At 43.7% G+C, this 25,619-nt stretch overlaps 1 protein-coding gene and 1 long non-coding RNA gene across 2 annotated transcripts in view; both read left to right on the top strand.

The window, feature by feature from the left end:
* The first annotated feature begins 1,799 nt into the window (after nucleotides 1-1,799).
* On the top strand, nucleotides 1,800-4,377 carry LOC142496322 (potassium voltage-gated channel subfamily A member 1-like). The gene has a single exon (XM_075603063.1). The coding sequence runs from the start codon at nucleotides 2,141-2,143 to the stop codon at nucleotides 3,974-3,976; it is 1,836 nt and encodes a 611-aa protein (XP_075459178.1). The 5' UTR covers nucleotides 1,800-2,140; the 3' UTR covers nucleotides 3,977-4,377.
* Nucleotides 4,378-4,456: 79 nt separating this feature from the next.
* LOC142496323 (uncharacterized) overlaps nucleotides 4,457-25,619 on the top strand; it is a 149,272-nt gene continuing 128,109 nt past the window's right edge. The window contains exon 1 of the long non-coding RNA XR_012801953.1: nucleotides 4,457-5,478. This is a non-coding gene — a long non-coding RNA (uncharacterized LOC142496323). The remainder of the gene's footprint in view (nucleotides 5,479-25,619) is intronic.

Raw genomic sequence — 25,619 nt, 5'->3', positions numbered from 1 at the left:
TGGGTACAGGCAGGGCATAGACAGGGTACCGTCTGAGCATAGCCTGGGTACAGGCAGGGTACAGTCTGGGCACATGCATGATACAGCCTGGACACAGGTAGGGCACAGCCTGGGTACAGGCAGAGCAAAGGCAAGGTACAGCCTGGGCACAGGCAGGGTACAGTCTGGTTACAGGCAGAGCACAGGCAAAGTACAGGCAGAGCACAGGCAGGGCACAATCTGGGCACAATCTGGGCACAGTCTGAGCACAGGCCGGGCATAGCCTGGGTACAGGCAGGGCACAATCTGGGCACAGTCTGAGCACAGGCCGGGCATAGCCTGGGTACAGGCAGGGCACAATCTGGGCACAGTCTGAGCACAGGCCAGGCATAGCCTGGGCACAGGCTGGGCACGTTTTAGGTGACTGGTTCAGCAGTTTGTTTTTCTTGCTGGGAATTGAAGTTGGATTTGATATGCTTGATTACAAAAGTGCACTGTATAATCCCAGGGGAATTGAAAACCTAGCTCAGGGAAACTGTTTCCCACGCTGATTTTAAACATTCAATGGCAATGACATCTGTTTAGCTTTTTTTAAACACAGCCATCCTTCTACTCTAGCACAGCAATCAATTCTCCGTGCCATAGCAAACCCAGATCACGTATCACTGGGGCATACTCTATATAGTGTCACTTATCACTGGGGCATACTCTATATAGTGTCACTTATCACTGGGGCATACTCTATATAGTGTCACTTATCACTGGGGCATACTCTATATAGTGTCACTTATCACTGGGGCATACTCTATATAGTGTGCGGGAGAAAAGATTAACATACAAATGTACACATTTATTTTTCTTTATAGTTTGTGTACTTTTTTTGTGTAACCATAATTGTTATCATTGTGTACATTCACAAACATTATTGCACACAATACTAGCTTTACGCATCAGCTGTTTTTATTGTTTGCATTCCTTTTCACAAGCAATATTCTTTTCTATTGATTTTCATGCCTAGGTACATTTTTTACATTTATTCAAACACTTATGGACAGCAGCAGTAGCAGCATTAATAACATGTGCACCTGCTACAATTAAATATTGCACCGAATAGGAACATGGAACATGTAAATGTTAAGTAAATATGTAGGTGACATTTTAATTCTAAAGTCACTAAATAAAACGTTGAACTGCTTTCCTACTTGTTGAGCAAATACAGATTCACACATTCACATTCCAGACATATTTTCCAGTTGTAAAGTAGGGGTGAGAGTTGTAGGATATTTAATGGGGGTTCACGTGTCAGAGATAAAGGAACATGTCTATGTTTATTCCCATAGGATCTGTGGCATAAAACAATAATACAATGCCTTAAACATGACATTCCAGTGTTTATATTGCAGCATCCTATTATTCGTTATCTCTCTAGATCAGTATCTACATAATTAGACACATACACACTTCATTAATACTTTGCAATGTACTGAGGCTATGCCATAATAAAACAAAACCGCAGCACAGAAAAAGCAGCATTGTGAGAAACGTAATGCTTAAAATAACACCCACAGCAATTCTGCACATAGTAACCAAGAGAAAGCACCCTGGTCCCGAGTGGTACCTGTCACATATCTGTAGGAAGAGGTGCACGGGACGCCCACTCAGCTCAGGCTTTCTCTGCTGCTTTCCCCTATTTGATTAATAAAGGCGAGAGGGGGGGGAGATAGAGGGGGGTGGAGAGAGAAAGGGGGGTGGAGAGAGAAAGGGGGGGGGGGGAGAGAGGGAGAGAGAGAGGGAGAGAGAGAGATGAACAGATTGCTTATTGAAGAGGTAAGCATCTGTTTCAAAGAGATGCCTGGTAACTATGGATGGACAGAAAAAAGCATCTTTGACGTCAGGAATAATAATGATTGGTTTTTCACCCGGGCTCCCTCTTGTGGTGTTATTCACACACACAAACATTAGAGGTTTGCTCCAGTCCTTCTCTGATATATATATATATATTCTCATTTTGAAGGCTCTACTCCAGGTCTGCTCCCCATAGCGCCTCTTGCTCTGTACTGTCAGTGAAGTGAGGAGGAGGAGGAGGAGGAGGAAGAGGAGGAGGAGGCTCTGGCTGTGTCTGCACCATGATTGGGGCTGATGAATATTTCATGCCTTCGGAATGGAGATTGCTTTGGTGACTTTGGAAGACAGAGGAGCCCCAGCTGTAGTTGTCAGTGTGGAGGATGGAGGCGACGCTATGGCAGCAGCAAGCACAACAAGCAGGCGCGATCTGCTCCAAATCCCCAGGGCACCATCTTGGTTAAACGATTACAACCAAGGGAAAGAAGAAGACGAAGGAGAAAGCTGCCAGCTGCGACCACAACATCAGCAGCAATACCCACCACCAGGGACCGGGCAAGGAGGAGGAGGAGGTGTGGGCGACCGCTGCCAGAGCAGCGACATGACCATGAACCACCCTGACAGTCACATCAAGGACCGTGACATAGAGGCGGTGATCCGGCCTGAGGAAGAGGAGACCCATGCCCACCATCACCACCCGGAGGAGGGGGAGGAGGACCACCACTTCGACCTGGGCATCATGGACCACGCGAGCAACCAAAGGGTCATCATCAACATCGCTGGCCTGAGGTTCGAGACCCAGCTGTCCACTCTCAACCAGTTTCCGGACACTCTGCTGGGGGACCCGGAGAAAAGGATGAGGTTCTTCGACCCCCTGAGGAATGAATACTTTTTTGATCGCAACAGGCCGAGCTTCGATGGCATCCTCTACTTTTACCAGTCAGGGGGCAAAATCCGGCGCCCGGTCAATGTGTCCATCGATGTCTTTGCAGATGAAATCCGCTTCTACGAGCTCGGGGAGGAGGCCATGGAGAGGTTTCGGGAGGACGAGGGCTTCCTAAAGGACGAGGAAAAGCCCCTGCCCCGAAATGAGTTTCAGAGGCAGGTATGGCTCATCTTTGAGTACCCGGAGAGCTCCAGCTCTGCCAGGGGCATTGCCATCGTCTCGGTGCTTGTAATCCTCATCTCCATCATCACCTTCTGCCTGGAGACCCTGCCTGAGTTCAGGGATGAGAACGAACTGCCCCCGTCGCTGTCCAAGGTGCTGAATGACACCCAGCAGCCTCCTCCCCCCAGTGGCCTCACAGATCCATTCTTCATTATCGAGACCACCTGTGTCATTTGGTTCACTTTTGAGCTCCTGGTCCGGTTCTTCGCTTGCCCAAGCAAGGCGCACTTCTCCAAGAACATCATGAACATCATTGACATTGTGGCCATCATCCCTTACTTCATCACCTTGGGCACAGAGCTGGCTGAGCAGCAAACTAACAATGGGCAGCAGGCGATGTCTCTGGCTATCCTTAGGGTCATCCGCTTGGTAAGAGTCTTCAGGATATTCAAGCTGTCCAGACACTCCAAGGGACTTCAGATATTGGGGCAGACCTTGAAGGCGAGTATGAGGGAGCTGGGTTTGCTAATATTCTTCCTCTTCATCGGAGTGATCCTCTTCTCCAGCGCAGTCTACTTTGCTGAGGCTGATGACCCGGAGTCTCATTTCTCCAGCATCCCCGATGCTTTCTGGTGGGCTGTGGTCACAATGACTACAGTGGGATATGGGGACATGAGGCCAGTGACTGTTGGGGGTAAAATCGTGGGCTCCCTGTGTGCCATCGCTGGCGTGCTCACCATTGCTTTGCCAGTCCCTGTTATTGTTTCCAACTTCAACTATTTCTACCACCGAGAAACTGACCATGAGGAGCAGGTGACCCCCAAGGAGGAGGCCAGCAGTGGGCAGGGCAGCTGCGCTGGAGAACTCAAGAGAACTCCCAGCAAATCTTCCCTTAACAAGTCCGTGGTGCACTTAGACAACCTTGAAGGGATCAATAATGGTACCGGGTCTCTAGAAAAAACTAATCTGAAAGCAAAGAGCAATGTGGATCTCAGAAAGTCCCTCTATGCTCTTTGTTTGGATACCAACAGGGAAACGGATTTGTAAGAAAAACACGAGAACAAAAACTACAAAAACAAACAAGCAAACAAAAATATGATTTCAAACAATATAATAGAGAATTTTGTCCTCTATAGGTAGCAATTGAACAGCACTTACTGTTGAAACTAATTTTGGTACTACTTTTACAGTATTCTGAGTCATGCATATATTTTATAACTGATAACTGTTAAAGTTTTGAGTGAGCTGTTTTTTTCCATGGAATAAAGATCGTTTATTTTTTAAAGCTCGGTAGATGTGTAAGCTAGTTACAGGAAGCAGAAGAAACATTTAATTCATGTACACAATGAAGACGTTTAACAGAAACTCAACCCTTCTCTCGCCTGCAAAAGTTGACATCAAATATTTTTATTTTATACTGTACTTTCAGTGTATGTATGTAGTGTGTGTGTGTATATATATATATATATATATATATGTGTATATATATATATATATATATATATATATATATATATATATATATATACTATAATATAATATAATATAATATATATATACACATATACACACACACAAAATATAAAGAGGGAAGTAATATGTTTTTTTGTGAACGGTCCTCACTTACAAACTATGAACAAATATTCAGAAGCAACACTCATTGTCAACAAAGTTATGGTACAGTATATATATATAGATATATAGTATGTGCAGTGAATTTGGTGCTTTTTACTCTAGCGGGAAGCTTTTTTTCTGAGAAACTATTTTATGGTTATATATGTGAGCCTTAATTTATTAAATATTGTAGATATATTTCTTTACAGAATACTTTATTAAAACTCAATGTTACAGAATCTCAATTTAGTGCTGTTTTAGCAAACCTTTTTTAATGAATATTTATTCTGTAGGAATTGGGTATAAAACTGTAATAGGTATAGTTAGTGCGTTTACAATATCAAGTACACAAGTGCACACAGAACACATTCCAAATGAATAGCAAATAACCAATGAAACAGAACACATGTAGCAAGCTTCTCATCCCCATCACATTCACAGCTCTCTGTAATATTCTCACCATTAATGTTAAGCATTTTCAGCTGGGCATCCTGCATCAAATGACACTTTTGCTATTAATGTAAGCAACCTGCAAGATACAGGGAAAAAAACATTTTGTTCTTGGCATCTTACTCAATCCGTTCCCTTAAACTACTAATGTTATGGTCAAATCTGGAAAAGCTGGAAGAAACTCTGAGAAGGGTTTCCCTATTTTCTGTTACTAACCTTTGCTGACCTCTGGGGTTCAAGACCTGTGCTATCAGATGGGATTTCCCAGGATTGACAGAAGAAAGACTGAGGGAATTCACGATCTACAGTAAACTAGAAGTGCTGCTTTATCCTCCAGCCCATCAGGAGGATTGCTTGCACATTCATGTGGTATCCCTGAAGGATCCCTTATACTTTTACTAAAGAGCTGCTGTACAGTTCAAGCAGATGGAAAGACTGGGAATGACAAGAATCTGCATAGGACACATTGGCTGTCTACACAAAAGGTTTGTCTTTACACTTTATTGTACGTTTTACATGAATGATATTTAGGGAATGATGAGCAATAGAGTGTCTGTGATAGAGCATATGTACAGTATGCATGACATGTCCTGTACAGTATGTTGTGGGGCATGTACAGTATGCATGACATGTACTGTATGTTGCGGGGCATGTACAGTATGCATGACATGTACTGTATGTGGGGCATTCTCTGTTGTTTTGATGTGAATTGTCAAAACGATACCATATGTATTGCATTTCATCAAAAAACAAAGAATTTGGATCATATCCCTGCTGCATGTTTTATTGAAATTATCCCAATGAAATGCGTTGGCAAAGCACGTTTTTTCATTTTCTATGATATATGATAATGTAATCTCTGACAGGCAACTAATACAGAATACATAATTTAAATGAAACAGCCTTTATTAAAAACACTAGCATTCAATGAATGTGTTTAATATATCAAGATCATAAAAGAGCTTGTTTTGGGATGGCCTGCACAAAAGCATTGTTGAGAAACATAATTTTTACATTCTTGTCTTTCTTCTAATAACCTGTTCCAGGCTTAGTATCACACACACACACACGCACGCACGCACGCACGCACGCATGCACTCACACACACACACACACACACACACACCTCACACCTCAAGTTCTATAATGACATTTCCCATGAAATTACTATGTTGAGAACCATTTTAAACATGCCTTTATCCATTTCTATTTTGAACCTTCTTTATTCTTGTAGGTAAGAAGGAATTACAGGGTGCTGTAGATGTATTATAACTGTATATAAATCTGTGCAGGGTAACATGTCTCCCTTTTACATTCATTACAAACTCTGCCAGATTTAATACCATACATGTTTAAAATGCAAGAAACGTGAATAATAATGTTATGTTTACATCTGATAAAGTCACAAAAAGAAAGTTTGAACTGGAACTAGCAGCATCTTTAAAGAACCGAATACATACTATTTATTCCATTCTTTAACATGCATGTTACATGCATGAAATGTTTCCAGACGCTTTGCTACATTTCCTGCAAGCGTTTAGGTGGCTGAGATCACAGGCAGGGTACAATGTATATCTATCATTATAGCAAGTAAATACTCACTGTGATCCCCTATTATTCAATATAACCTTCCCTGCATCACTCAAGGAAAAAGCAGAGGAAAATACCTTGAGGACATGCTGTTAGGGACACATTCAAGATTCTGTCTTTAAAATAGTTTTAATGACGACAAACACATTTGCTTGATACTTTGCTCTCTTTGGCCGGAGTCACTAGGCGCTGATGCAGGATATTGCTTCCCGACCCAGGATTTTCTGCCATTTCTGTCGCTGGATCGGAGTGCGATTACCCACATCAGCACGTAGGGAACCTGCCAGTGTATGGTCTACCTTAAATCTTCTAGCTATAAAAGAATACAAAAAGATGTAGCCCAACTTATTTTCCCCATGATCACAGCAAGGAAACCTACACGTTGCGACATTCCATGAATGTGGTGCGTCATTTTGCTGTCATTTTCAAAGCGGGCGCAAGGTATAATGCGGGGAGATGCAAGTACAGCTCTAGTCACGGGGAATCAAAGTAAGGCTACATCTGCAATCTGATACATTTTCATGGCTAACATATAGCATCATTTAAAAAGAAGGGCTGTTCCATAGGATATCGTTATAGTGGAAGAAACCTTATATCCCTATTAAGTGACTGAGCCACACTCCTTTACTTAAATGGGCAATAAAGAGCTATATTGACAGTACTATGCCATGCCAAAAAGAAATAGCACCGCTTATTAAAAACTGTCCATAATCTACACTACTTAAGGTTTTAGACCTAAATCCACTAAACTCAGCGAAATCAGGAAAAATAACGTGACTTTTACATGGTATATATTGTTTGAATAGTCTTTTGTTACTTTTTTCAGGGATTTATTGGCACTACCAAACACATTAACAAACACTTTCACCCACCACATTTTATATATGTGTGTGTGTGTGTGTGTGTGTGTGTGTGTGTGTGTGTGTGTGTGTGTGTGTGTGTGTGTGTGTGTGTGTGTGTGTGTGTGTGTGTGTGTGTGTGTGTGTGTGTGTGTGTGTGTGTGTGTGATGTATACAACAAAAGACAGGGATGCCCAATGCTACATCCAGTTGACAAACATATTCTGTATGGTAATAAGTATAAAGTTAAATATTTCAATAATAATATTTTCTTGGTCATTTAGTTAATCCCTTTGGCCAAAGCGCTATGAGCCTGCATGCCAACGTCAAGGCATAACCAAATTTGCAGGTCCTAACACAACACTGTGAACCTTCCCTTTTTACCTCTGTTTACCAAACACAATGACATATTTAGTAAAACATGTTGTAATAAGAGTATGTTTTTCTTCAGAACTGAATGTTGCAGTGCTGTCCTTTTGTACACACAGGGATCAGAAAGTCATTGTTTAGTTTTCACCACATTCTTTCCATATACTAAGTTAAAAAGACCTTGTAATGGCCATAAAAATGAATCATTTGCCACATTAGCCTCTTACAGGTCAACAGGTTAGGCATGAACAAACAGCCCACTATTAAATGACAACTCATTGTATCTTATACAGTTTGTAAGATGATATGTTTCCAGTGTAAAGAATAGAAAAAGAAAGCAAGTAAGTCAGGCACTTGTCTTTCCTTTCTATTTGACATTTCAAATATGAGACACAGATAATGGTCTCTGCTACTATTATGATTAGAGATGTACGACATTTTTGGTGAAATCTGCGAACCAGGCAAAACGTGCTGTTTTTATTATTGAAAATGTTAGCGAGAATGGCGGGTTAGCGAGGATGGCGGGTTAGTGAGAGAGAATGGCGGGTTAGTGAGAATGGCGGGTTAGCGAGAATGGCGGGTTAGTGAGAATGGCGGGTTAGCGAGAATGGCGGGTTAGTGAGAGAGAATGGCGGGTTAGTGACAATGGCGGGTTAGCGAGAATGGCGGGTTAGCGAGAATGGCGGGTTAGCGAGAATGGCGGGTTAGCGAGAATGGCGGGTTAGCGAGAATGGCGGGTTAGTGAGAATGGCGGGTTAGTGAGAGAGAATGGCGGGTTAGTGTGAATGGCGGATTAGCGAGAATGGCGGGTTAGCGAGAATGGCGGGTTAGTGAGGATGGCGGGTTAGTGAGAATGGCGGGTTAGCGAGAATGGCGGGTTAGCGAGAATGGCGGGTTAGCGAGAATGGCGGGTTAGCGAGAATGGCGGGTTAGCGAGAATGGCGGGTTAGCGAGGATGGCGGGTTAGCGAGGATGGCGGGTTAGCGAGGATGGCGGGTTAGCGAGAATGGCGGGTTAGCGAGAATGGCGGGTTAGCGAGAATGGCGGGTTAGTGTGAATGGCGGGTTAGTGAGAATGGCGGGTTAGCGAGAATGGCGGGTTAGCGAGAATGGCGGGTTAGCGAGAATGGCGGGTTAGTGAAGTATGGCGGGTTAGCGAGAATGGCGGGTTAGCGAGAATGGCGGGTTAGTGAAGAATGGCGGGTTAGTGAGAATGGCGGGTTAGCGAGAATGGCGGGTTAGCGAGAATGGCGGGTTAGTGAAGGATTGCGGGCTAGCGAGAATGGCGGGTTAGCGAGAATGGCGGGTTAGTGAAGAATGGCGGGTTAGTGAGAATGGCGGGTTAGCGAGAATGGCGGGTTATTGAGAATGGCGGGTTAGTGAAGAATGGCGGGTTAGTGAGAATGGCGGGTTAGCGAGAATGGCGGGTTAGCGAGAATGGCGGGTTAGTGAGAATGGCGGGTTAGTGAACGATGGCGGGGCATTCATTAAATATCCAATGTAAAAGATAATGATGTTGTTCACATACTGACATTTTTTGCAAAATTCTCTTAAAATTCTAAAATGACAACATTTTGAACAATGCAAGTTTGTAAAAATGTGAAACGTAAGGAAAAAACGCAGAACAATTTGCGACACAAGTTTGAAGACGTTTGCCCATCTTTACTTATGATATTTTCCTAAATAGTTAAATAGTTAACTGTTATAATAATTTATTCGCTGGAATTAATTCTTGCTACTGTTTGGGGGTTATCTAGAATTGTCTTGTTTATATTTGTTATTTAAAAATGAGTCGTCTGTATAATTAAATAGTTTGAACAATGAATGCTCTGCATTAATTTAATAAAGTAAAGATTTCCTTCTGTAAGTGGATTACATATGGCAAAAGGCAAACAGCACTTCCTCTTCTCGTACAAACCAAATCCAATTGAGAATTACAGAAAATATCCCGTATGATTGCTGTATAATATGAATATTTCTTTGCAATGTTGATCTGTGTTTTGCTTTCACACTTTGCTCAGAGCTTTGATTGTTACTGAAAGTGAATGCAGACTGCTTTGCATAGCTAAGCCCTGAAAGGCTGTAAACAAATTTCCGAATCACTGCCGTTGGCATAATGTGGAGGACGAGTTGTGTGACAGAATGGATGTCTGGGTTTCTTTTACAACATGTTTATTTGCTGAGGCCTAAAAGGAGGCAGGATAGGAAAACACAGAAAGATCTTCATTAATATACAGATGTTGGCTTTGGAGTTTTGGACTCTGATACTGGAAGCAAGTAAACAAAGCACATCGTTTGTATCTAGATTGTGTCATATTATTAAGGTTACTTTGCCTCTGCACAGCACACAGTTTAGTCATAGGAATTAATATGATGAAAAAGGATGACTGAGATAAATTATTTCTATTCATTAAGGAGCTTTACCAGGCATCAATAAAAGGCTACAGCTTCAGAAAGGAAAAACACCGCCATATCAATCGGCACTTTTTTTTAATATATAACTATTGTTCGTATCCTGTTAATTGTGCAGGTTGTAGAATATTTCATGTCTATTCCACTATACAAACATATGGAATGATGCGTAATGAAGGGCTCAATAGTTTAAAATGTGTCGGTAGATAGTTTCATTGTCTTTTCATATCAGTTCTTTGTTAAATAGAAAATCTTATGGAAATTCCTAAAAAGAGAGAACGCATTTAGAGACATTTTCATGGATCATTTGCAAAACCATCACAAAAATCCTTTATGTTTTTATGGTATCGTCTCGCAAACATTGTATTTCAGGGATATCATGGGGAAAATAGTGAAAATCGTATTGACATCATACAAATGAGATCTGGGAACATTTCTATTCATGTAATTAAAGATGATAATGTTTATTTCTAGTGAATACCAATCATGCTTCACAAAATGGTATCCTATACAGATATAAAGCTGGCAAAATACACACAGCTAATTCAACTATGATTGACAATGTGTTATTGGCGTGTGTTATTGATAAGCTAGTATCCAATATTTATTTGCATACAATAGCACTGTATTCTTTGTATTGATTATACTGTCAAGGATCTGTTAGCTGGAAGTTAAGGTTTGGTGAATACTATATCTATGAACTAAGGGATACTCTGTACTACTCTATAGTATATACTGGCGTAATACTCTCCCAGAATGTTTGCCTCGCAGTGCCCCATGCACCATTGAATAGATTGTCAGCTCCTTTGGCTTAGGGGCGTGTGCATGGACCATGTACGGCATTGACATTAAAATAATAACATGTCTGCATGCAAAAGACACGCAAGACTCATATAACCCATTATCTTTTAATACATTCATTGCTTAACGCGCCTTTAACACAATACATTTCCAGTAAGCATTACAAATCGTTAATATTTTTAGTGTTAATTAAATAACTAATGATTTCAAGATCACAGATTTGAAAATAATTGATAAATGAGGCACATGCTGATAATTATTTAATGCTGATTGGGTGTATGACATTATCTAAATACCAAACAAGAATATGTATATTGTTAGCGAAACATTTCCTGCACTAAATCTGCAGTACCACTAATGTCTGCAAATGCTATCAATCCCATCTGCTTATATAGGTCAAATAATTAGATGCACGAAAATAGTAATGTCATTCTGGAGATGGTATAAGTCAATTGTATGTGGAAAACATCATCTATTTTTCTTCCACCTTCTAAAATAAAATGCTGTATTAAATGGAATATTGAGGCAGATTGCATGGTTTGGCTCTATTAGCAAAATATATTTCATGGTCACAAAAGGGTCTTATCAGGTTATAAATAAACGCAGGCTAAGCTGCCCACATTTTCTTCCAGGCATTCATTTTAATATTTGGAGTAGGGCAATTAGGGAATATTGGTCTTGTTTTCTTTTTTGCATTCAACTGTTAAAACATTTATTCTCCTGCATAAGCTAGAAAAGCCTTTTGCATGGTCTCCCAGGGCAACGGAGTTAAAAAGAGAGGAGCTATTTTTTGCATGTGATAGTTGTTAATATGGAAATATATCATTTTGCCCTTAGCCTGCATTATATTTTGCTATCTTCTTTGATAGTGTATATATATATATATATATATATATATATATATATATATATATATATATATATATACATGTAGAGGTATCAGTACCGTGTTAGCCGAGCTTCAATAATCAAAAAATAAATAGATCATACCGTTCTGTGGCTAACGAAATGCTTTTATTTCTGCGAGCTTTCGAGATACACTGATCTCTTCTTCCGGCGATGTTACAATGAATGAAGCAAGGGTATACTTAAAAACAGTGTCTCTTGGAATGTTATCTGTATCTGTATATATATAATAATTGTTTGTAGGCATTGTACCAGTATATACCATATCCTGTAAAGTTTATTAGATACATTGGTGCCAATTTTAAATGCTACTTATAAGACACATTTTTAAATTTGTAATGTTACCTACTAGACAAATTATTTTTCACTATAAGTAAAACGAAGGCAAGAACAAGTGGAGATCATGCTGAAAATAAGAAATTGGGGTTTAAACTAATGTGAACTGAAGCCCAATTTAGAATAATCCACAGGACAAGGCAGCTGCAGTGTGTGTGTGTGTGTGTGTGTGTGTGTGTGTGTGTGTGTGTGTGTGTGTGTGTGTGTGTGTGTGTGTGTGTGTGTGTGTGTGTGTGTGTGTGTGTGTGTGTGTCTGCTGTGATAACAACAACATGTATTTTTGTTTTCATTTAAATAACATCTCTGTGCCAGAGGGCACCAACTGCAAATAAATGATAAAAACACACGTTTTTTCTCCCCAAATGCCTCAAATGTATCTCTATAGCTATCCCAATGTTTACTAATATTAAAATAAACCGCATAACTTGTAAACCTGTCTAATACACTTTACAAACCACAAGCATCTGAGGTTTCATGTGTCAAATGTGTGTGGAGAAACAGTAAAATAGACCAAGAAACTGAACCCTACAAAGCTGATGTAGAATAACATTACTGTGGCAGATGCCATATAAAGAAATATATATATGTGCAGCACACTTAGGAGAGATTATGCACAAATATAGATTGACTTCCATGTCTCGTGTAAAACAGTAGCTAACTTTGCTACAGATATTTCTGTTCCCTTTATTTCTCTCACTTTCCCATTCTCTTTGCCTCACCAAAGGCACATACACAGCTAATCTGAAAATATGTATTCCTATCATCTCATTTTAATCACTATTAATACATTATTATATGTTATATAGATGTCAGCACAATGCGCAATACATTGATATGCTAAATATGTGTGGGTATATATACAATCTTAAACAGTTAGTTCTTTTATCTAGACTGGTTGGTCTGTAGTTCTGGAGGTCGTCTTTGTCTCCTATCCTGTGGATGAGGATAATTATGTCATTGCTCCATTATTCTGCAATGTTCCTGTTCTTCAAGCCGCATGTAAAGAGTTTTGCAAGGGTTTTCTCTACTTATTCCCTGGCTTCTTTCAAGATTGCAGTTGTAATTACATCTTCCCTGGTAGCCTTCCCTTTCTTCCCCCTTTCTTCTTGGATTTTATTGTGGTTTTGCTACTTCTTCTAGAAGAATGCATGGTACATAAATGGCGGTTTCTGCTCACTCTTTGTCGGCTAGAGTATGCTCAGAGTTATGTGTTCTTAGTATAGTACAGGAAAGGATCCATGCTCATGCTTTCAATTTGTTGATAGTAGAGTAGATACAACTTAGGCCGCGCGTATAGTGCTGGCAACGCGACAGATTACGTCACCCACAAAAGTTATAATTCAACTTTCGGCGACGTCGCTGGCGACAGGGTGATTGATTGGTTCAGAGACAGTCACATGTGGCGACAGTCTCTGAAAAATCAAATTTAACCCGCCACCAATTTTTTTTTCGCTCCGTGGCGCTTACTATAAGCGCTGGCGACGGAGTAAATTGTTTTGTTTGCGAGCGCCGTCGCCGGCACTGTAAGCGCAGCCTTATCCTCCATGTATCTACTGAGTATATGAGCCCTCCCAGATCCTACAAACTCAACCGTAGAGAATCTCTGAGGACAAGACAAAAGAGAGGAAACACAGAGCACACCAGAGGTAAGTATAAAATGTGTAGTAAACAAGTATTAAAAGGGTAAGTAGAAACTTACAATTCAAGTAAAGTGAAGTCAGTCGGTTAGAAGTTCACGGTGCCTTTTGTCGATGGAGACGTTGGAATTGTGGTGCTTGTTGACTTCATGTCCCACACGCTGGGACCATCTGTGTATTGTCAATGATTCCGCACTTCTGGGTTGCATCTCCAGCAAAAAAAATTGACATACAAGAGCCTGGCGTATTTCCAATAAGCTCCCTGAGGTACTGCGGCAGGCACTGATCCAAATCAGCTGTGCTAAGACCGCTACACGTTTCACACAATACAGTGCTTCATCAGGGGGAGCCAGCATGCAGGACATGAAGTCTGCATCACCACACTTGCAGCGTCTCGATCAGCAAAAGGCACCGTGAAGTCGTGAACTGCTAACCCACTGACCTCACTTTACTTGAATTGTAAGTTTCTACTTACCCCTTTTATACTTGTTGAATACACATTTTATACTTACCTCTGGTGCGCTCTGGGTTTCCTCTCTCATCTGTGTTCTTCTACAATTTCTTGTAGAGGTTTATATAATATATATATATATATATATATATATATATATATATATATATATTATATTATATATATATACAATGTGGGAGATGAAGGGGGGTGCAGTCAGTGACGGGGTAATGATGGAAGGTTGTACAGGGCATCAAGGGGTGAATATGTAGAGGTTGATGGATGATGGTGGAACTGTAGGGTTAATGGGGAATGATGAGGGTGTGTGCATGGGAGCATTGGATGGATATGTAGTGAGTGGTGGGGGGCAATTGGAAGGATGAAGAGGGGTGATGTGCATGGGGGATTAGAAGAATATAGGAAGGTCTGAGAGGTATACAGATTGCTGATATGGAGATAGAACTGGGGGCTGGGGATCTTGAGGAGAGAGTGAGCCGGCTAAAGGGGACCTGGAACAAAATGATGGGAGCACATTTCCTTTGTCTGAAGGGAAAACCAGGTCCTGCAGATGAATGCAGACCGCATATAAACAAGCAACCCTCCACCCCCTCTGATAGCACACAGGGAATAGAAAGCCGCACCCCAGAGGCGATGGTGGAAACAAGCAAACAAAACCGTACCAAGCAAAAAGGGGATCCGTGAGCGAGGAGGGATCCTGGTTTAGGAGAAGAGGAAGCGGGCAGGTACAGTTCCAGGTTGGCGCAGGCAGACGGAAGGTCAGACACAGGGAAATCCAGCAGAGAGAAAGCGGTAAAAATAGCAAACAGGTAAGACCAGCAATAAGAAGGATAGCCAGGAAAGCAGGAAGGACCAATGGAATAAACCTGTTGCAGCAGCAAGAAGTATTAGCAGAGCTGGAATATACAAAAAAATGGGAAGTGCAGCTACAGTGCAGCCAATTCGGAGCGGGTCATGGCATTATTGCTGAGAAAGAACCGTCGGGGGAAACCCAGCAAGGACTGGAGTGGAGACACAGCTAGGACATGACATTAAGCCCCTCTGGAATGGGCGTGTGGGTCCCAGGATTGGTGGGTTGCTGGGCAACAAAATACAAGCCAGCCTTGGTGCGTGTTCTTCCAAGGCTAGTTCCCAAGAATGGCTCTCTGGACTGTAGTTTGTCTTACAAGGTATTCCAACCTCTTATGCTTGACACGAGAGTCCAGAATGTTTTTTACCTCGTACTCTAAGGTGCCGTCTTCTGTCGCAGCAGGTGGTTCATCTTTTGAGATATGAACAGGCTAGCTCTTTTCAGTAGAGAAACTTGAAAGATGGGGTGGATCTTCCAACGGAGCGGCAAGCTCAACTATACTGCCATGGAATTAATAACCCAAACAATATGTAATGGTCCCACAAACCTAGGTTTAAATTTGGGGTGGTAGACCACAATCCGTAGATGCTTAGTTGATAACCAAACTCAGTCTTGCACTGCGTACTGGGGTGCGCGTCTGTTTTTTGTCCGCAAATGTTTTGTAGATACGTGTGTGCTAGCTTCTGGACTATCTTATTCTGCACTAAAATCAAGTGTTTTTCAATATTTAATGCAGTGGACACTTCCTGTGGAGGTGTGAGCATGATTGTACTACACAAACTCAGCCAGTGGTAGGAGGTCCACCCAATCATTTTGAATATGGCTGATGTAACTGCAGAGGTACAGCTCCATAATTTGGTTCACATATTCTGTCTGACCATCCATTTGTGGGTGAAAAGCACACGTAAAACATAGTTGGACTCCACAATCCATAAGAATGCACGTGTCACAAAAACAGTGAGGCAGCAGCAGAGCGGAGGGAAGGCTGCACAGCCCCACAATGTGTCCCCTCTTTGAAAACATGTCTAAGTTGACCCAAATTATGAACTTCTTTTTCAAAACTAGGAGACATTTAATGAAGTCCATTGATAGTCTTTGCCAGGGCTTTGCTGGGACTGGTAAAGGGCAAAGGAGTTCATAAGGTCTTTGACGGGAGGTCTTCATCTGGGTGCATTTTATACAGTGATGTACATATTCCTCTACCTCTCTCTCCATGAGAGGCCAATAAAACCAGCATTTAATGAGCAAGAGTCTTCTGTCCTCCTGAGTGGCCTGCTAATTGGGTGTCATGACACCACACCGACTATTATTCCCGTGCCCTCTTTAAAGGCACGTACGTACATTTTTGTCCCTTTGTGGATCAAACCTCCCTCTCCTGGGGTACATTCAGGATTTCTCATGAAGAACTGTAACTCTTAAGATGGAGGGAGTGACCTGTAACTTAGCTTCCCAGTCAGTCAGATCAAGTTGCTATAACCTTCAAAGATGTTACAATAGAAAGTGGTTCTGGATGATCACGTTGGCAATGTGTACACGTGACAAGGTGTCAGCCTTCCTATGTTTAGTTTCTGGTTTGTATGAGATCACATACTGAAAACAGGCAAAACACAACATCCATCTGGCGTGTATGGGACTAAGGCACCTAGTTGACTTTAGGAAAGTTAGGATTTTATTATCCATGATCCCTTCAACGAGGTAGGGTGTGCCTTCCAAGTAATGTCGCCAATGTTGGAACCCCTCCTTAATTGCCAAATGTTGTTTATCATACAGATATGGCCAGACATACTGTTTTTATGGCTAATTTGTCTAAATTCTTGTATGAACTGAAGATAATTTTGAGTCGTTGGATTATCCCCATCCAGCAGCGGAGTTGTCCAGGTCAATGCATTACCTCCTATATTTCCAGGTTAGAGATGACAACAATAACTTTCACCTGACCAGATAGGAAATTTGCTGGCTTCATCCAGAACTGCAATCGACACTGTGTGTGGGAGGTGGAACATGTAGGTGGGAGGTTATACTTCACGTTCTGAGCCAGTAGTGAGTGATCAGGCGTATTCCTAGCGGCGTTGTCCCTTAGTAGTGGGGGAGAATTTACCAGGCCACCAGTAGGGAGTTGTACCATGGGCTGGGCATGAATAGAGTCCAAAGCAGCCTGAAGGGTATTCACTTGAACTATTAGCGCAGCATTACCCTGCCAAATAGTAGCATTCGCCTGTTGAATAGCTACCGCCTTCAATTCAGTAAAGGCTTGGGAAATCTGTCAAACAAAATCATTTCCCAATGCATCTGCTCGGGTGTTAAAAAAATGGCTGCTGTAAAATGTAAGAAAATGGACAGCAGACCACACAGGAGCAGACAAATGCGCACGGGGTACAAAGCCGCAACCCAGGTCCCACAGTGGCAACTTGCAAAGGAAACTGTACCAAGCAAAAAGGGGATCCGGGAGCGAGGAGGGGTTCAGGAGAAAAGAGGGTGCGGGCAGGAACAGTTCCGGGCTGGCAGATGGGTGGGCAGCCAGGAAGAGGTCATACAGTACATGGGGAAATCCAGCAATAATGAAGATAGCCAGGAAGGCAGCAAGGACCAACAGGGAATAAACCTGTTGCAGCAGCAGCAGCAGCAGCAGCAGCAGCAGCAAGGAGTATTAGCAGAGCTGGGTTTTACATTACTTAACAGGAAGTTCAGAAAAAAACAACAACAAAGTGCACACCTCATAGTATAGTATATATATATAATACTAGCTGAGAGACCCGGCGTTGCCCGGGATATAATTTTGGGGGGGCGTACGACAGGGTTAGGCTTCCCCCCCCCCCCTTGACAGCTAGGTGGGTGACTGAGTTGACTGAGTGTGTGGGTGACTGGGTGGGTGTGTGACACTTGACTGAGTGGGTGGGTGACTTTGGGTCGGTTTGACTTTGGGTCGGTGGGTGGGTGACTTTGGGTCGGTGGGTGGGTGACTTTGGGTCGGTTTGACTTTGGGTCGGTGGGTGTGTGACTTTGGGTCGGTGGGTGTGTGACTTTGGGTCGGTGGGTGGGTGACTTTGGGTCGGTTTGACTTTGGGTCAGTGGGTGGGTGACTTTGGGTCAGTGGGTGACTTTGGGTCGGTGGTTGGGTGGGTGAGTTGGGTCGGTGGGTGGGTGAGTGGGAGACTGACTGGGTGGGTGAGTGGGAGACTGACTGGGTGGGTGAGTGGGAGACTGACTGGGTGGGTGAATGGGTGACTGGGTGGGTGGGTGACTGACTGGGTGGGTGAGTGACTGACTGGGTGGGTGAGTGGGTGACTGGGTGGGTGAGTGGGTGACTGACTGGGTGGGTGAGTGGGTGACTGACTGGGTGGGTGAGTGGGTGACTGACTGGGTGGGTGAGTGGGTGACTGACTGGGTGGGTGAGTGGGTGACTGACTGGGTGGGTGAGTGGGTGACTGGGTGGGTGAGTGGGTGACTGACTGACTGAATGGGTGGGTGACTGGGTGACTGACTGAATGGGTGACTGACTGAATGGGTGACTGGGTGACTGAATGGGTGGGTAACTGAGTGGGTGACTGAGTGGGTGGGTGACTGAGTGGGTGGGTGACTGGGTGAAAGTGGGTGACTGGGTGAAAGTGACTGGGTGGGTGACTGGGTGGGTGTGTGGGTGGGTGACTGAGTGGGTGACTGAGTGAGTGGGTGACTGAGTGAGTGGGTGACTGAGTGGGTGGGTGACTGAGTGGGTGGGTGGGTGACTGGGTGAAAGTGGGTGACTGGGTGAAAGTGACTGGGTGGGTGACTGGGTGGGTGTGTGGGTGACTGAGTGGGTGACTGGGTGGGTGTGTGGGTGGGTGACTGAGTGGGTGACTGAGTGAGTGGGTGGGTGACTGAGTGAGTGGGTGGGTGACTGAGTGGGTGGGTGACTGAGTGAGTGGGTGGGTGACTAAGTGATTTTTTGGGTGACTAAGTGAGTGGGTGGGTGGGTTACTGAGTGGGTGGGTGACTGAGTGGGTGGGTGACTGAGTGGGTGGGTGACTGAGTGAGTGACTGAGTGGGTGACTGAGTGAGTGACTGAGTGGGTGACTGAGTGGGTGAAAGTGACTGGGTGGGTGTGTGGGTGACTGGGTGACAGTGCGTGGGTGGGAGACGGTGTGTGACTTACCTTGACCCCGTGGCATCTGGCTGGGGCAGGAGGTGAGTTCGGGAAGCTGGGGGGGGGGCAAGAGTGGCAGGTGTCCCGCGCCGCGCTTCCCCTCTCCGGTAGCGTCACACGTGATGGGGAGTCCCGCGCCGCGCTTCCCCTCTCCGGTAGCGTCACACGTGATGGGGAGTCCCGCGCCGCGCTTCCCCTCTCCGGTAGCGGCGCACGTGAGGGGGAGTCCCGCGCCGCGCTTCCCCTCTCCGGTAGCGGCGCACGTGAGGGGGAGTCCCGCGCCGCGCTTCCCCTCTCCGGTAGCGGCGCACGTGATGGGGAGTCCCGCGCCGCTTCCCCTCTCCAGTAGCGGCGCACGTGATGGGGAGTCCCGCGACGCTTCCCCTCTCCGGTATCGGCGCACGTGATGGGGAGTCCCGCGCCGCTTCCCCTCTCCGGTAGCGGCGCACGTGAGGGGGAGAGCAGGAGGGCCGCGCCGTGAGGGGGGAAGAGCCTGGAGTTTGCTGCTGAGCAGCAGGGCCGCGCTTCCTCCGCGGCGCACGGTGAGGGTGATGGTGCGGCTGGGGATGTTGCGGAGCGTGGGGATTTGGGTGAGGTGGGGAGGGGGGAGAGAGTGAGGGGCACCGGGAGAGTGAGGGGCACCGGGAGAGGAGGGGCACCGGGAGAGGAGGGGGGGGGGGTGGAAGGTGAGCTGCGGTCCAACTGACGGGGGAGAGTGTGTGTCCCTGTGTGTGTGTGTCCCTGTGTGTGTGTGTCCCTGTGTGTCCTTTGGCCCGTCACTCCGCCTCAGGCCAATGAGAGGTGTGCGGGGGCGGACCAAGGGACCAATGAGATTTCCCCTAGGGACACCGGACATCCAGGCAGGCAGGCTGGCATGCATGCATGCAGGCAGGCAGGCAAACATACAGTGCTTTCACTAATATAGTATAAGATATATATATATATATATATATATATATATATATATATATATATATATATAGAAACCCTGTCTTCCCATAAGAAAAGGCACAAAAGCAGCAACACTCAGATAAAGCAAAAAGACATGTATTAGCAGTTACAAAACAGCACACTATAAACCCAACGTTTCGGTCCTAGGCAGGACCTTCCTCAGGGGGGTGCTACCAGACAATGACACCCAGAGAACATATATACCCCATAGTTCACCATGTGAGGACAATTAGAGGCAGTTAATTGTACAATCCTGGAGCTCCACGAGTGCAATCAGTGTATGAGGTAGTACGGCGGCCATCTTGGAAATCAGGAGACAGAGCAATGTATGCTATCTCACATGGGCATCATACATCATACACTGATTGCACTCGTGGAGCTCCAGGATTGTACAATTAGCTGCCTCTAATTGTCCTCACATGGTGAACTATGGGGTATATATGTTCTCTGGGTGTCATTGTCTGGTAGCACCCCCCTGAGGAAGGTCCTGCCTAGGACCGAAACGTTGGGTTTATAGTGTGCTGTTTTGTAACTGCTAATACATGTCTTTTTGCTTTATCTGAGTGTTGCTGCTTTTGTGCCTTTTCTTATGGGAAGACAGGGTTTCTATATTGATTTCTATGGAGCATGCACCTTGACTTTACATTTGTTGCTTGGAGTGCTGGCAGCTGCTTTTTGTTGTATATATATAATATATATATATATATAGTATGTGAGTTTTACTTGGCAAGAAAAGATAAAAATGCACTTATAAGATGTCAGCGCAATAAGAGCACTGAATGTGAACACTCGTGTGGTATTTCAGCATACGGTGCATCTGTGTGATTCCTGTCCCCGCCACTGACGCGTCCGTCAGGTCGGCTCTGCTGATACAAGTTCCTCCAAGCGCAGAGTGCTTCCGCACCACATGGGGCATCGCGTCACTGTATTGCTGCGTCACAGCGTTCCCACGCAGTGACGTCACCGGTCCCAAGGCTCCGGCACCACGAGCAGATCGGGAGGAGCAGGGGAAATGATGTTGCTCGATCAGTGTCTCCTAGAGTTCTCCTTCTCCCACAGAGCCTGCCTCTGATACTCCCACAAAGTGTCCTAACCAACCAGAACCACCCTACGCGTTTCAAGGCGTGCGCCTCTTCGTCAGGGGTGGGGTTTATGGTTGGTAAGGCTATCATTTATATACCTCTGCCTCAACATGTAATTAATATGATTTAAAGAAATATGCTTTAATAATAGGCTAATATACGAAAATTGGCATCTAGATGTGTATGAGGCAGGGATATCATAAATGTATACAAACAATTTAAATAAACATTAAAAAAATATATATATATTGAATTGATAAATAAAAAAGTACCATAATATTAGAGAAATAGTGTGATATAGATCTGGGGGACTACTGTAACCCCCATAAAAAAGTGTCTAACAAGTTTAGAACCAATATATAGAACAGTAACAATACATGACCTGGACAATCTAATATAAACACACAGCTACTTAGACCTTAAACCTTACATGGATAGCATGAAACATATTATACATAATAATACAGAATGAACATTTAAAAAAAGATATAATATATTGCTAGACTATAAATAAGAATATATATATTTATAACAAAAAAATAGGCAGATGGCACACACATAAACTGGAAATAGGTACTTGTCCCATACAGGTAATGTATAGATAGGTTCCTTACCGAGTAAATCCAGGATCCCAAGATCACAAGGCAAGAAGGAGACAGCACACTCAGGAGGTTAAAAAAAAGCGTGTATTCAGTAGAAAAACTGGCACATAAACCCGGGTTTATGTGCCAGTTTTTGTACTGAATACACGCTTTTTTTGTATCTCCTGAGTGTGTTGTCTCCTTCTTGCCTTGTGATCCTGGATTTACTCGGTAAGGAACATATATATATATATATATATATATATATATATATATATATATATATATATATATATATATGTAGAGGTATCAGTACCGTGTTAGCCGAGCTTCAATAATCAAAAAATAAATAGATGATACCATTCTGTGGCTAACGAAATGCTTTTATTTGTGCGAGCTTTCGAGATACACTGATCTCTTCTTCTGGCGATGTTACAATGAATGAAGCAAGGATAACTTGAAAACAGTGTCTCTTGGAATGTTATCTGTGCTGGTCCTTCCCCCGATGTGGATGTGTTTTATGGCTAGAGGTGTCAAAGGGTAACTGAAAGCAAGTGAAGAAAGAGTGTGTATGTGTATCAGTGTGAATAAAAATGAATGGAGAGCCCACAGTATCCAATGTCGTGTACCTCATCATGTGCATGAAATGCCCAGGGGGCTGCTACTACATAGGTGAGACAGGACAGGGGCTAAACAAGAGAATGAACCTGCATCGCCACAGCATCACACGCGGAACAAGAGACAGTCCTGTTGGCGAACATTTCTCTGACTCTGGCCATAAGATGAACGATCTGAGGGTTGCCATACTCAAAGGTAATCTTAAAACCCCGAAAGAGAGACAGTTGCATGAATACAAATTTATGCAACTGTTCGGGACACTTAGCAGTGGCCTAAACAGAGATCGAAATTTTATGAGTCATTACTGACACTAGCGAACTCTCTTCCCATGAGCGCTAAGGCCATGTCTGTACATACTGTGCTATATGTATGCACACACAGCTGTCTCTCACACATACTAATACTCCTTATTTTTCCATCCATATACACCAATAGGGACCACATAGTATCCACACACACTTTTAGTTGTGCTACAAACTCTCACATTTCCACACCCACCCACACCATTTATAACCCTCTCACTCCACACACACCTTGTGTAGAGCACTGTTTATACTGTGGGCTCTCCATTCATTTTTATTCACACTGATACATATACACACTCTTTCTTCACTTGCTTTCAGTTACCCTTTGACACCTCTAGCCATAAAACACATCCACACCGGGGGAAGGACCAGCACAGATAACATTCCAAGAGACACTGTTTTTAAGTAATCCTTGCTTCATTCATTGTAACATCGCCAGAAGAAGAGATCAGTGTATCTCGAAAGCTCGCACAAATAAAAGCATTTCGTTAGCCACAGAACGGTATCATCTATTTATTTTTTGATTATATATATATATATATATATATAATAATACATCCTATACTAAAAGAACCATGTGGTTATTAACAGGAAGTTCACCTGCAGCCAGAGGTAAGATCACGAAATTCGGAGCTGGTCAAGCAATTACTTCTTAGGCGAATGAACCGTCGGAGAAACCCGGTGTGTACCAGAGTAGAGACGCAGCCAGAACATGAAAGAAACAGCAAGGGCCACAGTGTAGCGACCCTCACTACCCGGCCCACCCACCCAATACTGAGTCTCATAGGAAGTGATGACAGTCAAATGCCTCACACGCGTTTCGCATAAGGGATCTTGTTTTGGGGCAATGTGAGCCCACCCAAATTTGGAGTTTAATTAGCATCTTGTAACCATGGCAACTTTCCACAGTTTAACCTCTTGGGGAGGCAGACGTTATCTGGTACTTCTGAAAAACCTAAATTCATAAGTAAGAAACACCTCTGGTAATACAGGTAATATCGGCAACTAAAGTGGTGTCTCGTTACCGGGGAAGGGGAGGGGGAGAGGATTCTCCGAGCTATAAATAACACGAGTTTATCTGGAGGATTTCTCGGCTCAAATTATGTAAAAATAATAAATATGGAACTTCTGCAGGATTATTGCTCTTACATTTGCAAACATATAGAGTATTGATGCATAAAGCAGGTATAATGCTATACAGTACTATCTTATTTCTTTACAAATTAGACTATTACTTGGTTTCTTTAGATTTTACTATCCAAAAAGTTGTTAATGCTAACACCATATTTTTGTCATTACCTTAAAATATGTGTTATATGATTTAGCAGGATCCCCAAATTTGAAGAGAAAATATTTTCCTTACAAAGTATAGAAAAAATCTCTGAATTTCCTTAATTGAAATGTTTAGTCATCGTCATCGTCATCATCATCTGTGCAGATTAAGAGTAAACTGAGAAATATTGAAAACTAGCGGAATTATCTGGTGTTGCCGGGGGAGAGGGGGTGTTGGGGGGGGGGGGGGGGGACAAAAGTAGGTTAGAGTTCTAGGTAATTCTTGAAGTTCTGGCAAAACGACAACTGTGTGACCCCTACATACCCTCCCAAACCTGCCTGGACCCTGCTCTTGGCCTCCCTCACCCCCACCCTCCCTATAACAACCATCCTTTCTTTCTTCATCAAACATACCAAAACTGCACCTACGCTGTTCCTTTTGATCCTATTGGATAGCTCGCCAAGTTTGGTGGCTCTAGGATTAAAAGTGTGGATTTGTATAGCCGGACAACAAGCACACGTTCTGAATTATACTCTAGATGACTTGCTAGTAACGAGTCCCATAGTCATCACAAGTCGGGCTGACTACAATAACAAAACAGACATTTTTTTGAAATAGCTGAGCAGCATTTACAGAGAAATATATTAAGAAACGCAGAGCAGTAGAAATTTCCATACCCATAAACTTCAGCAATTTGTAACATGTCTGTTTGGTTATGATCGTGAGTTAATAAATGATGCTGGGCACGGTGAGTACAAATCACTTGGAAATGTCACTTTCAATGTGCTTGTTTCATGTTTGCGTGTACTATCTGATGACTGTAGCTATGGAGCTTTTTTCTATATGTAATCTATATGTAATGCTGTTTGTAATTCTGTGTAGAGAAGGGAAGCGGGCACACGGGCTTATGCAAAAAGATATTTAATGTGCCACAAATATCTTTTTGCATAAGCCCGTGTGCCCGCTTCCCTTCTCTACACTGTATTCCCCTGGGACGTCTGGACCTCCGTGGACCCAGTGCCCCAGCAGATAAGTACCCCCTCCTGCACCACACTGCAGTGTGCATGTACCCCCTCCTGCACCACACTGCAGTGTGCATGTACCCCCTCCAGCACCATACTGCAGTGTGCATGTACCCCCTCCAGCACCATACTGCAGTGTGCATGTACCCCCTCCAGCACCATACTGCAGTGTGCATGTACCCCCCTCCAGCACCATACTGCAGTGTGCATGTACCCCCCTCTAGCACCATACTGCAGTGTGCATGTACCCCCCTCCAGCACCATACTGCAGTGTGCATGTGCCCCCCTCCAGCGCCATACTGCAGTGTGCATGTACCCCCTCCAGCACCATACTGCAGTGTGCATGTACCCCCTCCAGCACCATACTGCAGTGTGCATGTACCCCCCTCCAGCACCATACTGCAGTGTGCATGTACCCCCCTCCAGCACCATACTGCAGTGTGCATGTACCCCCCTCCAGCAC

This window comes from Ascaphus truei, chromosome 5, assembly GCF_040206685.1.
Source record: "Ascaphus truei isolate aAscTru1 chromosome 5, aAscTru1.hap1, whole genome shotgun sequence".
NCBI lineage: Eukaryota > Metazoa > Chordata > Amphibia > Anura > Ascaphidae > Ascaphus > Ascaphus truei.
This window is presented reverse-complemented; position numbering and strand designations above follow the sequence as displayed.

Excerpts from the sequence above, each read along its gene's own strand:
- LOC142496322 (XM_075603063.1), top strand. The coding sequence starts at position 2,141 with ATGGAGATTGCTTTGGTGACTTTGGAAGACAGAGGAGCCCCAGCTGTA.